This window comes from Hypomesus nipponensis, chromosome 13 (assembly GCF_054491055.1).
Source record: "Hypomesus nipponensis isolate SF chromosome 13, ASM5449105v1, whole genome shotgun sequence".
Taxonomy (NCBI): domain Eukaryota; kingdom Metazoa; phylum Chordata; class Actinopteri; order Osmeriformes; family Osmeridae; genus Hypomesus; species Hypomesus nipponensis.
In genome coordinates this window covers 17,996,877-18,010,486 of record NC_140373.1, presented here as the reverse complement: position 1 = coordinate 18,010,486, position 13,610 = coordinate 17,996,877, and the positions used below count along the sequence as shown (strand labels likewise).

Genomic DNA, 13,610 nt, shown 5'->3' with positions numbered 1-13,610 from the left:
ATAGCAGGCAAATTTCAAATTTGAAATGAGCTCATTTAGTGGATAAAAGTGTAAAATTTCAGTTTAAACATTTGTTATGCTATCTATGTTATATTGTGAATAAAATATTGTCTCATGTGATTAGAAAGTCTTTTAGTTTTCATTTTATTCAAATTTAAAAAACGTCCCAACTTCGAAATTCGGGTTGTAGTTTAATTGTGCAAAAAAACAAGCAAGATTCAACATGGCCCAGATTTAAGAAATGGGGGTATTATGATAGTGGGATATTTATTATATTGGTGGCACAGACAGATGTACAGTTATGTCACCTTATGTCTAAGTGGGGGACTTTAAACTCCTTTTAAAGTGGGTCCTAAAATCATAAATGAATCACAGCACACTGATCCACACAGAGTTCCACTAAGTCCTAATTAACGGCTGTGGTAATATACACAACTGTGCATGCTACACGTTACATGCTAAGAGACAGCCGAATGGAACTATAGGTGTCACACACTCCATTAGAAAATGTAATTTATTGGAACAGTTAGGCATTAGACTCATCTCTGAGAGGAATTAATAGATTTTAGGAGAAGAAATGACAAAGGCATACAGAAAAAACACTAATCATAAGTAAGGCAAAATCTGAAACGTTCAGTAAAGTACAACAAATATCTGCAATTCATTTATAAGAACCATATGACAATAAACCTTGGGGTATTGTACAGACAGATATGTAGAAGGCGGCCAGGTAAGAAGTACCAGCAACTCAGGTCTCATGGCTGATCAGACATGAGGAGAAGGGAAGGAAATAGATGTATTCAATGGGGTCTTTGACTGTTGATGCCAGTAAAGAAGAAACTGTAATTTGGCAGTCACACTAATCACACACATGCCCACATCCACTCCACCTTAGCATGCATGGTCTGATTGAGGATCAGCTAGGACTCATCAAGCAACCAAGCTGATTAACCCCTTTGGTCTACAGTAAGACAGACCCATTGATGAAGCTAGTGTGAGACAGGTCAGAGAGGGAAGGTGGAAAGAGCAGAAATAGAAACAGAACTAAACATAAGGCCTGCATGTGACTATACAAACTGGCTATAGTATTACATTCAGGAAACGGAACTAAAACATGTCATATTCCAAATCTACAGAACGAACTACAGTGGATCTCTGTACATCTATTAACAACAGCATCCAGGAGTACAGCTCTGTGTGTGCTCCAGAGAACACAAGCCATGAGGATACAGTATGTACTACCAGGCACCAACACTACTACCAGGCACCTACACAAACAGTTACTGGATAGACAAGGCAGAGAACAACTCTGAGGCACTTATATTAGAAAGTTTTAGTTCAATAATAATAATAATGACAATTGACAGTGGTCTCCATTCAACCCTGAGAAAATATTATGTCTGTTGGCCAACAGCCATAATAGCCCTGCGTATTGGTGTATGTGTGTGTGTGTATGCTCCAGACCATGAAGAAATTGAATTTTTGAATTGAATTTTCTTGTTACACAGGTTTCATAAAGCATGCAGATCAATTGATTGGGAAACAAGACTTTGGATTAACCAAACACAAACATTTGTTCACACACACACACACACACACACACACACACACACACACACACACACACACACACACACACACACACACACACACACACACACACTAACATAAAGACACACACACACCTCCCAATGCCACATTTCAGCAGTGAATAAGTCTCTTGAGACCGATAGAAAAGGGGCTGTGGGAATCTATTTTACTCCACAGCAGAGCTGTTCTCAGGTTATAGGAGTGTAGGTGCTTTCAGAGAGGAAGACAGAAAGCAGGCAGGGCTCACTCTGATCTGACATCAGTGCCTATCCAGCATTTATTTGCTCCTGTCCTTGTAACCAGCATCATGATTCAGTCCCTCCTATAGGTAGCCTATACTGGCCTCAGAAAAAACTCTCAGTCAATCATTCGTCAACAAGGAGTAAAAACCAAATAAAAACATTGAGACCACAGAAGGGGAATCTTGCAGATCCTCCTGGTCGCTCTATGACCCTCTCTCAGAGGTCAACCTCACTCAGGTCTGCTTCAGGTCTCTCAGGTCACTGGAGCATGAGCTGTTTCAGGTTGTCATGGAGAATGGTGTCCTTGACATCCCGAAACACCAGGCGTATGTTCTCCGTGTTGATGGCGGTGGTGAAGTGGTGGTAGAGGGGCTTTTGTGTCGTGTCACGCCGTTTCCCCCGGAAACAGTCCACCAGGAACTTCTGCACTTCTGGCAGGCTGCCTTCCGGCCCAGTGTACTCTGGGAAGTAGTCCCTGAGAGGAACGCTCTGCACCTTCTCCTCCAGCAGGTCCGTCTTGTTGAGGAAGAGGATGATGGACACGTTGCTGAACACACGGTTGTTGACGATGGTCTCGAAGATGTTAAGAGACTCTTGAAGGCGGTTGGTTTCCCGGTCCTCCATCAGCACCTAAACATAATAAAGTCACATCCTCATGAGGGAACTGACTTACTGAATCCAAAGGAGAACAAAAATACAATGATGACATGCACAAAAGGTAAGATCCACCTCAGCTACATAAATGATTGTTAAGTTCTAGATGACTGTCTGGATGATCACCTTTTCATGCGGAGAGACGTGTGATGTGAGGGTGCAGGGTGTGAGAAGGTGTTTACCTGGTCGTACTCAGAGGAAGATACAAGGAAGAGGATGGACGTGACGCAGTCGAAGCACTCGAACCAGCGTCTCCTCTCCGAGCGCTGGCCCCCCACGTCCACCATCTTGAAGGGCACATTCTTGATCTCAAAGTCGTACTCGTGGATGCCCTTGGTGGGCTTCCGGGCCAGAAGAACATCCTGCTGGCTGGGAATGTAGTTCTGGTGGGGGAGGGAATGTAAAGGGTTTGTAAGAACATTTCTACAGAATGCCCCAAAAGAAAACATATGGACATACATTTCCATTATCACTCATTATCTTTGCTACAAAACACACAGAAAAGACTTACCGGCTCACCAAGTTTTTCTACATTGTCCAAGAAATATTTAACAGACTCCCCCTGTGACAAATGGAGAAAACAGCATTCTTTACAGCACATAAACAGGCCTAACACTGCATTACAAAATATCGTTTAGAACCTAAAAATATTCAGTTTGGATTGTAGACAATGGGGAACCAGCTTCTAAATGATGCGTCAGATTCTTCAACACCGTAAAAAAGGCAAAAGGCAGTTTAGCACAGATTTAAATGGCAAATAAACCTGATCTGCTTATTTCAAAAAGGGAAGTTGACCTTTTAGGCAACCCTCCTCATCACTGTGATTACGCATAACAGGAGTGTGTGATTGGTGTTTCCTTAACATAGAACCGTAGGCCATAGAAGATGTATTTCCATGCTGTTCTGTTGGTGTTTCTGAAAGAGGACTGCATGCCCAGACACGAGACTCAACACTGCCAGGACTGGGTTACATTCCACCCTATGCCTGTTTATCTATCAGGCTGCACTCTCACACTGCTAGTATAACACCTCGTACACAACTAGTTAACAATCAAAAAGACTGAAAAACGGTGTAAACAGAACACAGAAAACGGTGTTCTGTCGGTGTGGGGCAGCTTCGGGCTGTCTTACTCAATATCACCATGGGAGGTTCACAGAAAAATGCAGAATATTCATTCTGGTATCACAGCTGTTAAAGTGCAAGTCTGACTATTTCCTGTCTTCTCATGATCCTACCACTGTGTTCCCTTCTCTGGCCGTACTTTCAGGACTCTACTCACCATACCTGAAAAACCTGTGTGAGTCTGTGGAAGAGGCTAGGGTTGCACAGAGGAGGGGCTACGAGGCAGCAGGGCCTCAACCTGGCTGTTCTGGACCCTCCCCCCTCCTACTCAGGGGTTACAGCTAGGAGCACACTTTGCTGGATTGCACCAACAGCTATTGCCTGACAAAGCAAAACTGAAACTTAGGCTGGTTTCATAACTTCTCCAATCGCTTTATGAGCCTGACCACAGCAAATATAAATTAGATTTCCTGAAGACTGATCTAGCCTGTGACATGATCAGATATTGTCCTCTGGATTCTTCACAGGCATTAAGGGTATAGTGCTCTTATGGGTTGTGATATCACTCACACACATTTCAGAAGGACTTTGTTTTACATACCAACCAAAACCATAAATATTTGCTCTTGTTGTCGAGGAAGGAGTCACTGTGTAGTTAGTCTATGAGATGTGTCAGTGTGGCTATATTCATACATCACCTGATGTGTATTTGGCTATGAATCTGAATGTATCTGTATGATGTGTGTGTGTGTGTGTGTGTGTGTGTGTGTGAAGTTCTGTTTGTAAGCAGAAAGCAGTTTAACTCCAGATCAACATTCCAACTCAGATCACACTGCTCTATTCCCAACTAGCAGCAAGCTGTGTGCGAGCGTGTTTATGGTGTTTAAGTGTCTTGATGTTGATTAGTAACCTGTTTGTTCAATTGAGTGAACAATTTTAAACATTTAAGTAACGGAGTGTTTTAGTATGGTGTATCATTGCAATTCACATATATTCTTTCCCCATAATCCCTGTAGCGAAGCTGTCGGAAGCCAAAACACAAGGAGGTGAGAGTGAGGTATAAACAGGAAACAGGCTGAATCACGTGCCTGAGCACACAACACACACGCACACACACACACTGAGACACAGACAGTCTGTGGGTGAGAGGGAGAGAAAGAAAGCGAAAGACAAGCAAGTGAGAGGCCAGGAACGACCAAAAGTCAGTGAAAACTCAGTTGAACTGTCCCTTCAATAACAGTGTGTGGACGTCCTCGAAAAATAAAATATTCCTGCATTCTTCAAAGAGGACGTGTTTCTAAAAGGACAGAAAGAATAAGATAGTGTGTGTACTGACCAGCTGGAACTCCCTGCGCCGGTCATAAGCGTTCTGTATCCCTGTATCAGCCCACAGAGCCTGGATGGAGGGCAGGTACTGCAGGAACAGTCTCGTCTCCACCTGGCCCTGGGCCATCATCGCTGACCTGGTGTCGAACGCCATCAAACTGGCCCCATGAGTGTGATTGTCAGGGCATCCCCAGGGAATGTGTAGCTTCTCCCTCGCATCCACCAACACACGCACTCCTGGAGGAGTCACAGGTGTTAGACTTGAACTACACGCACACACACAAAATCCTCTCTTGACAATCCACTCCAACCCTCCTACACTAGGACATTTTTAAATGGGATGGACACAATGTCTGAACTCTAAACCCAAAGAATTATAGATATGGCGATTGAAACCCAGACCTGAAAAGGGTTGCCTAACAGTTCACTCAAACTGGGTTTTAGTCCCATTACTGTATTGACCAATTTTTTCAAGAAAGTGGCTGTTTGATGGTTCTGCCAGAGACGAGCTGTTTGGTTGTAGTCTTCTTTAAAGACAGTCAAGCCATCAATGTGTAGTCTAAGCTCTTTATGAAACGTAACTTTTCGAACATCACTCAAACTGGGCCTGTTAGAAAAATGTTACAGATGCATTTTACGTCTGAGTTTAGATAAAACTTTAAACTTGAAAAAAGTCACTTCAGTAGATTAGACTAAACGATTTTCCGTCATTTATTGTAGTATTATTATTGTTGTTATATTTACCTTTGATAACATTGCTGTAAATAGTAGCTCGGAACTCCTCTCTGGCTTGTTGGTCGAAGTCCTGTCCGTGTATTATCCGCATTTGCTTTAGGAAAGTAGACTTGCCGCTTTCGCCAGCGCCCAACAATAAGATTTTTACAAGCCGCTTTACGTATGTTTTGTCCCGGGAGAGACATTTGTCGATTTCTTTAGATTTTCTTAGCTGCTCCACCTCGGTACTGTTGAGGAGGCAGGCAGGGAAACACACATTTAACACGGACCTGGACGGCAGGAAATCCGCCATGTTCGAACAAACTTCATCGATGCAGAGCAGGCGGCAGAGACCGTGCGCGCTCGTGTGAAGCGTGGAAACGCTGCTCTCTGTCTGTCTATTCGGGACCAAGCCCCACTTCTTCACGGGAGCCACTATACCAAAAAAATTAATAAGATACAAATGTTGCGCTAAGGCAAGCTCTATAATCTTTCTTCATGCGAAATCAGATTTCAGTTAGAATAAATTAAGATGTTTTCATAATGATGTGGTACAGAATTTTCGTACAGCCTATAGATGACAGGCCTACTTGCAAACAGCCTAACGCGCTAAAGCACATACAGAGATAGGTTATTATAAATAATTGTGTTTTTGTGTAACTAGGCTGTAGTTTATAATTACAAAAGCTATCAAATGTCGCCATCTTTTGGTCAAATTGCGTAGATACGCAACATGGTAGTGGCTTATAGCCTATTTAATAGCCTAAGGGAATACAATTTATGTTGGATTTTCCTTCTCTATCGATGAGGCCTTCACGCCACCCATGTAAAACTGTTGTAGAGTTACCCTGTAGAGTTTATATCATAGAGGAAGTAGTTGACAGGGTTTAGGACGCTAGGGTGGCACTGGCAGCAGCAGTACAAGGAAGCTTGTGTGGCGGGGCTTAGCCCAAACCTAGTAGCTACTAGGCCTATAGGTTTTGATGTGAGCTTAGATATGTACTTCAAAATGTAACAAAAACATGTTTTTGCGTTAATTTGAGCACAAAATTGATTTTTGACCTTTAAGTAGGCTTTAACATTAGGCCTATGTCAGACTCATATTGCTATATATGCCGAATATGAAACCCACATTTTTATTTGATAGTCCCCCCCCCCCCTCACACACACACACACACACACACTTAAATGAACAAAGTCAAGAATCAAAGGGAGTCTTGGTTAGTAATCAGTAGGCTAGTGTCAGAATGTTGTCAGTAGTGTGCGTTATGTGCTGTTAAGTAATGACTGGAAATCTGCTCTGCTCTGGAAAGACACGGAAGCTGTGCTCATAACTTCAGGAGCACACCTGCACGCCGGTGTAGCACATTAGCCATAATGACGCAGCCAGGCCTCCACCTGCACCGGTATGGAGACATGGGGGACAACATTAAAGAACCAAATAGAAGGCCTTGCGGGTCGTCACAATCGTAATAACTAGGGATGTACATACATTTTAGCCGCCAAAGATTTTGCCAGAAAATTGCATTTTCGTTTTTCAACCGAAAGAGAAAAACGGCCAAATAATGAGCTAGTAATAATTATTTTACAAGAACGGTAATAGGTTGAATCTAAAATGAATAGGCCTATATAACCTTTTCAAACTAGGGTAGAAATAATTCAAAAACATTGTCATAGAGTAAGTGGTTTAATAACTTAATTACTAAACTTCTAAATCATTGATTTTGCCCCAGGGCTGGACTGGTCCAAATGGCCCTGGCATTTTAGCTCGGACCGGCCCACCACAATTGGTGGGACACCACCCACCAGTACACCAAAAGAGTTAAGAGATGCTTGATGGGTCTCATACGTCATTGTGTTACTTACTGTTGCATGATTAGTAAGGATCAAGATGTGGTCTGTTGTTCTACAGATAATAATTGGGTATACAGGGGATTGTGATGCAATGTTCTTTAGATTCTTAATCTCCTGAGGGTTTCTCCTCAGCTCTGGCATCTCCACACTTCCTCCTTCCTCACCTCTCACTCTTTCTCTCTCTGATTTACAATGGCTTCTCCACACTTCCTCACCTCTCACTCTTTCTCTCTCTGATTTACAATGGCTTCTCCACACTTCCTCACCTCTCACTCTTTCTCTCTCTGATTTACAATGGCTTCTCCACACTTCCTCACCTCTCACTCTTTCTCTCTCTGATTTACAATGGCTTCTCCACACTTCCTCACCTCTCACTCTTTCTCCGATTTACAATAATCATGGTAGAGTAGGTAAGCTTTAAGCCTTCAATTTGTAACATGTTTGTCTTGTACATTTATCTAATTAATTTGCAATGTTATTAATTATACATTTTGTTGAACCTTACTTTGACCATTCTTGCTCTGGTTCAACCCATAGAGTCAAATAACTGCCATTCCAAAAAGTGTGGTTAGTATTCATACACTGTTCAGTTGACCCCTTTTCCTTTAAACCTAGGGGAATAGTTTTGGTTGTTTGGCCAAAAGTAAAACCTCCTACGTACGTGAAATTGAAAAGGAACTGATAAAGTGACTTAATAAAGTCTTTCAAATGCCAGTACCAGTCCGTTACTATTCTGTACCACATTCTGACGCCCCAAACCAACAAATATTCCAGACAGCGTTCCTTCCACTTATGGTTGCTAGGTTGCTTGTGTTGTGCAGTACTTTATGTCAAGTGTGCATGGCGTCTGTGTTGGAGTTGTGAAACGTCTGTACTCTGATTGGTTTTACGTATCCTTTCGCACTCAAAAATTGACCTTCTTAACCTGAAGTGACAGCAGAATATCTAAAGAGACATGAAGATAGGACAGGCTCTGCTCCATGCCATTACTGTTCACACTGTAACAAGAGCTAAAGTCTCCATTGCCATGACAACCTTGATAATCAGTGGCAGATATGGAAAGAGAACATTTGAATGAGATGTAAAGGAGGGGGCACTGAAAGGGTGAGAGATGACAAGACGAAAGTAAGCAATAGAAAAAGAGGAAAGGGGAAAACTATTATGAAAATGCTCATCTCCAGTTAATGAATAAAACTGAATATGAACGAATAATGACCTTGCCTTCCTCTCCATTCTTCAAGCAGCATCTCAGATGACTGTACACTTCTGAAAGCAATGGGACAGTCCAGAATGTTCTGCCAGGTCGGATTTCTGACAAACAGCCACTAGAGAAAACTCAAACAGGAAGAACTGCCTATTTACATGTGGAATGTCCTCTTCTTTGGCACTACTTAAAATCCTTAATGCTTTAGAGTAGGTCTGCGTAAGTCTGCAGCATCACATCCTGGATCACAGTCAGCCTGTAGAAGACCTTGAGGAGACTTAGTTAGGGCTTCTACGTGGATCAGGTCTACTGTTTACTGAACCTGACCAATGAAGAAGAACATGATAATAATATTGAGTTGAATTGGTTAGCTTACCAGTTTAAATACCACCCACCTGCACCATCAGAGAGCTAGCTTTACTGTGGCATGTCTAGCATACAATAACTGGATGCCCATCATCTACTTACAAGGGGTTCATTTGTAACAAGGAAGGCTACACTACAGGTACATTTGAATTTGTGGTCCTGCTCCTCTCACCTAATTCCTATATCCCTCTAACCAAAGTCCTAGGTGGCTTCAAGTCTAAATGTCCACATAAATTAGCATGCAACCTATGTATGCATTGTCACTTGTGATTGTGCATCACTATGGAGCACTTCTGTCTATGGAGATCCTACCCTCAGGGGAGATGTGATACAGGAATCACCCTCCATTCTCATGCTAGAAACACTTCTGGCGGCTGGCGCTGACTTGTGGTGATGTAGGGGTGATGTAGGGGTGAACCGCTGCCCAGGAGTATGAAGTAGAAGTGGATTATATTTGTAAACCTTTTAAATACGCTAACGTTACATACACACACTGGCGTTTTTGACATAGCTAGGCTAGCTAGTTCTAGCTCCTCAATTCAAATCTGCATGTAGCCAAAGCTAGCTATGTATAGGGCGCTCCAAACTTTAAAGTTCAAGTCTTTTATTGTCAGATGCACAGAACAACACAGGGTCAGACCGAGCACTGATATTCTTAGGACAGACAGGACAACGCAAGGCAACCTGGCATAGCATGACATATAAGTAGCCTACTCAGAACATACTATGATTCATAGGTCACACAGCATGGGAAAGAGCCTGTGCTCATTGATGAACTGTCATTTTGGTGGACCACCAACACCCAGGTCATGCAGGTCTGCCTCATTGATCCGATCGATTCTGTCTGTTGGCTTTGTCGTGCAGTTACGACAAGTAGCTAGTTACAAGCACACCACCCGTGTTGTTCAACCTGCCAGTGTTAACCATGGGCGTCAGCAGCATTTTGAGAGTGGGGGGGAAACATTTTGCCAGGGGGTCAGGGGGACGACATTTAAAGATGTAGATGCAATTTCCCGCATTCTGGTGCATTTACCACAACTATTACCATAGTTGTTATACATATACCGAGGGGCTGGACATCAAAATATTTTGAAAACTAAACTTCACAATAAGCAAAGGGACATCTTCAACTACCTGTCACCTTTCAGCACTCACCTCAGCAACAGTGACAGATTGATGACTGGAGGTGCAGCTGTTGGTGTACAGGGAGAAGAGCAGAGGAGAAAGGACGCAGCCCTGAGGAGATCTGGTGCTGATGGACCAGGAGTCAGAGACGCGTGTTCCCAGTTTAACGCACTGCTCCCTGTCTGACAGAAAGTCTGTGATCCACCTGCAGGTGGAATCAGGCACGTTCAGCTGGGAGAGCTTGTCCTGAAGCAGGGCCAGGATGATGGTATTGAAGGCAGAGCTGAAGTCCACAAACAGGATCCTGGTGTAGGGTCTTGGAGAGTCCAGGTGCTGTAGGGTGAAGTGGAGGGTAGGGATGGGCGATATGGCCTAAAATCCATATTGCGATATACATTGCAGCCTCTTGCGATAACGATATATATCACGATGTATAAATTATAATATAGCCATTTCAGGTTACACAGACCCCAGTGTTTCCCCACACATAGACTAATTTGTGGCGGTGCGCCACAGAATCAACACCGGCCGCCACAGTGCTTTTCGTTTTTTATTTTTTACAAGCAGCGTATTAGTTCAGCTGCATTTCCTTTCCCTGCTCTCCCTCTGTCACTCACATACACACGCACACACAGTCATAACGTCAGAACACGCTAGCAACGACGCTATGCAATGTCAGCGAGCCTTCAGCATTAGTAGGCTGCCGTAGCTACAAGTCTAGGAAAGTTGAGGTGACTTTTCGCTAGGTAACTACGAACATGTCTTCATATGCTAAACAAGTGGGTTCCCCATTGTTCTTTTGGTGAGCTGTCTCACGAGCCCTACTTAGCCGGCGTCATGTAGCCGACTAAATACTTATTTAGCACTAGCGTTGCTACCTACATATGATATATACAGAAATTGTTTACAATATTTTGGGGTTTCAAACAGTGCTGCTCAAGCAGAAAGACAGGGTCAGGGAGAGAAAGAGATAGATTTGTTAGGCTTTTGAGAAAGAGTAGGAGAGGATATAATACTTAATTTAAAAAAAGCTTATGTGTAACGTTCTGTGTAACAACCCTCCTCAGTAGTTTGCTGCTGCTCGTCGGACGGCTTAAATCCAAATCAAGTCTGAATAATGGATGTTGCACCGGTCTTTTTCACCAGCTTTCGCTTTCAGCCATAGCTACTCAAGATGATTAATACGATGATGCGTTGCAGCTCGTCTCTCTAAATTTCGCGGGTAGATTGCGTCCTACATGCATTATCGCGATTTAAATCTCTATCGTAGGCCAATTTTTATTGTTTATATTGCATATCGTATCGCCCATTCCTAGTGGAGGGCCATGTTAACTGCGTAGTCCACAGACCTGTTGGCTTTGTAGGCAAACTGCAGAGGGTCCAGTAGAGGGTCTGTGATGGATTTAAGGTGTGCCAGCACCAGGCGCTCAAAAGACTTCATTACCACAGAGGTCAAGGCGACGGGTCTGTAGTCATTATGTCCAGTTGGCCTGGGCTTTTTGGGCACAGGGATGATGGTGGAGGACTTGAGACAGGCTGGCACATGGCATGTCTCCAGGGAGGTGTTAAAGATGTAGGTGAACACCGGAGACAGCTGGTCAGCACAGTTCTTGAGGGTGGAAGGGGAGACAGCGTCTGGCCCAATTGCTTTGCGTGGGTTCTGCCTCTTGAAAAGTCTGTTAACTTCACTCTCCTGAATGGAAAGTGTTGTCACTGAGTTGGTGGGGAGCAGGGGGGAGGGACGGGATAGTTATGGGCAGTCCAATTGTCTTTCAAAACGACTGTAGAACTCGTTCAGGTCGTTGGCCAGACGAGAGTCGTTAGTGGAGTGGGGGGTTCTGGGATGTAGTTGGTGATCTGCCTGAGCCTTCTCCAGACAGAAGCAGAGTTGTTAGCAGAGAACTGGCGCTTCAGCCTCTCTGAGTACAGTCGTTTAGCCTCTCTCACCGCCTTGCTAAACCTGTTCTTCGACTCCTTGAATCTGTCCTTGTCCCCACTCCTAAACGCGGCCTCTTTGTCCAGCCTCAGCCTTCTGAGTTTAGCTGTAAACCAAGGTTTGTCGTTGTTGTAGCTCACCCTGGTGCGTGTTGGTATATAGCAGTCCTCACAGAAGCTGATGTATGATGTCACAGCCTCCGTGAGCGCATCCAGACTATTGGAGGCAGTCATGAACATATCCCAGTCAGTAGAGTCCAAGAACGCCCACAGTTCCTCCATAGCCTCACTGGTCCACTGTGTCGATGTCCGCACAGCAGGTTTGCAGCGCTTAAGCTTCTGCCTGTATGCAGGAATCAGGTGAACCATGGCGTGGACTGAGTGACCCAGTGCTGCTCGGGGAACCGCATGGTATGCTTTACTGATTGTAGAGTAGCAGTGATCCAAAGTGTTCCCTTCTCTGGTAGGGCATTTGATGAATTGTCTGTATTTGGGGAGTTCTTGAGTGAGATTGCCTTTGTTACTGTAAAGTCGCCCAGCACAATAACCAAGGAATCCGTATTTTCATGCTCCACGCACAATATCTGGTTGGCGAGCACACGTTGAGCCTCGTTGGCGCTAGCCTGAGGGGGCATGTAGACGCCGACCAGTATGAATGAAGCAAACTCACGTGGTGAGTAAAAAGGTTTACAGTTAATAAAAAATGATTCCATATCAGGAGAACAGTGCTGCAGAATCACTGTCACATCTTCACACCAGCCACTGTTAATGTAAAAACAAATACCACCAACTTTCGTTTTGCCAGAGAGCACAGGGTCACGATCCGCTTTCAGCAGTTTGAAACCTGCTAGCTGTAGCGCAGAGTCTGGGATCAGACTATAATCAACTATATTTATATCTTCCGACCAAACCACATATTCTGCATCATATGGAACAACTGCGGTCCTGTGGGTAGATAATTACGTATGGGTTCAAACGCATATGCCATAGGATGAACAGGGATAGGTATGATGGATCGGTTTTCTTCAATTTTTAATGCAGTTTGGCGGGTTGAAATTGAGCCCAACCATTCTCGTGACGTCAGAGATTAGACGTGACGTTAGAGATCTCGATTATTAATAGAATATGGCATACAGTTGTATGTTATATTTTTTTTATGTCCTTAAATGTATATACTATTATAATATCACTGTGTCTAATCGCAGTTCAATTTCTTCGTCGCTGTTGATGTCTTCAGTATCGTCTGGATAGTAAAACTCAGCTGACTCCTCATATCGCTCATTTTGAATATGACGTCAGAGGCCGGCAATATTAATCCGTATCAGACCGCGGACCGGCGATGAGGTCAATACGCGGCTGGCATGACTACCCATTAGCCAATCCGAACGCTCGTACTGTCGTTGCCATATAATAAGCACATTTATTAACAATAGCGTTCCTGGTAAGAGTAAGCTTACTCAAATGTAAACGCGTATTACCTAAAAAAAAACACTACTGTCATTGAGACTCAGAGACACAGTTGCAGCCATAGACACAA

At 43.7% G+C, this 13,610-nt stretch overlaps 1 protein-coding gene across 1 annotated transcript; it reads right to left on the bottom strand.

The window, feature by feature from the left end:
* Positions 1-125: 125 nt before the first annotated feature.
* On the bottom strand, positions 126-5,954 carry LOC146260504 (guanine nucleotide-binding protein subunit alpha-13-like). Its single transcript, XM_084669313.1, has 5 exons — positions 5,620-5,954; positions 4,886-5,112; positions 2,998-3,048; positions 2,669-2,869; positions 126-2,462 (listed from the first exon to the last, which is right to left on the bottom strand). The coding sequence occupies exons 1-5, from the start codon at positions 5,900-5,902 to the stop codon at positions 2,091-2,093; spliced, it is 1,134 nt and encodes a 377-aa protein (XP_084525439.1). The 5' UTR covers positions 5,903-5,954; the 3' UTR covers positions 126-2,090.
* Positions 5,955-13,610: the final 7,656 nt, after the last annotated feature.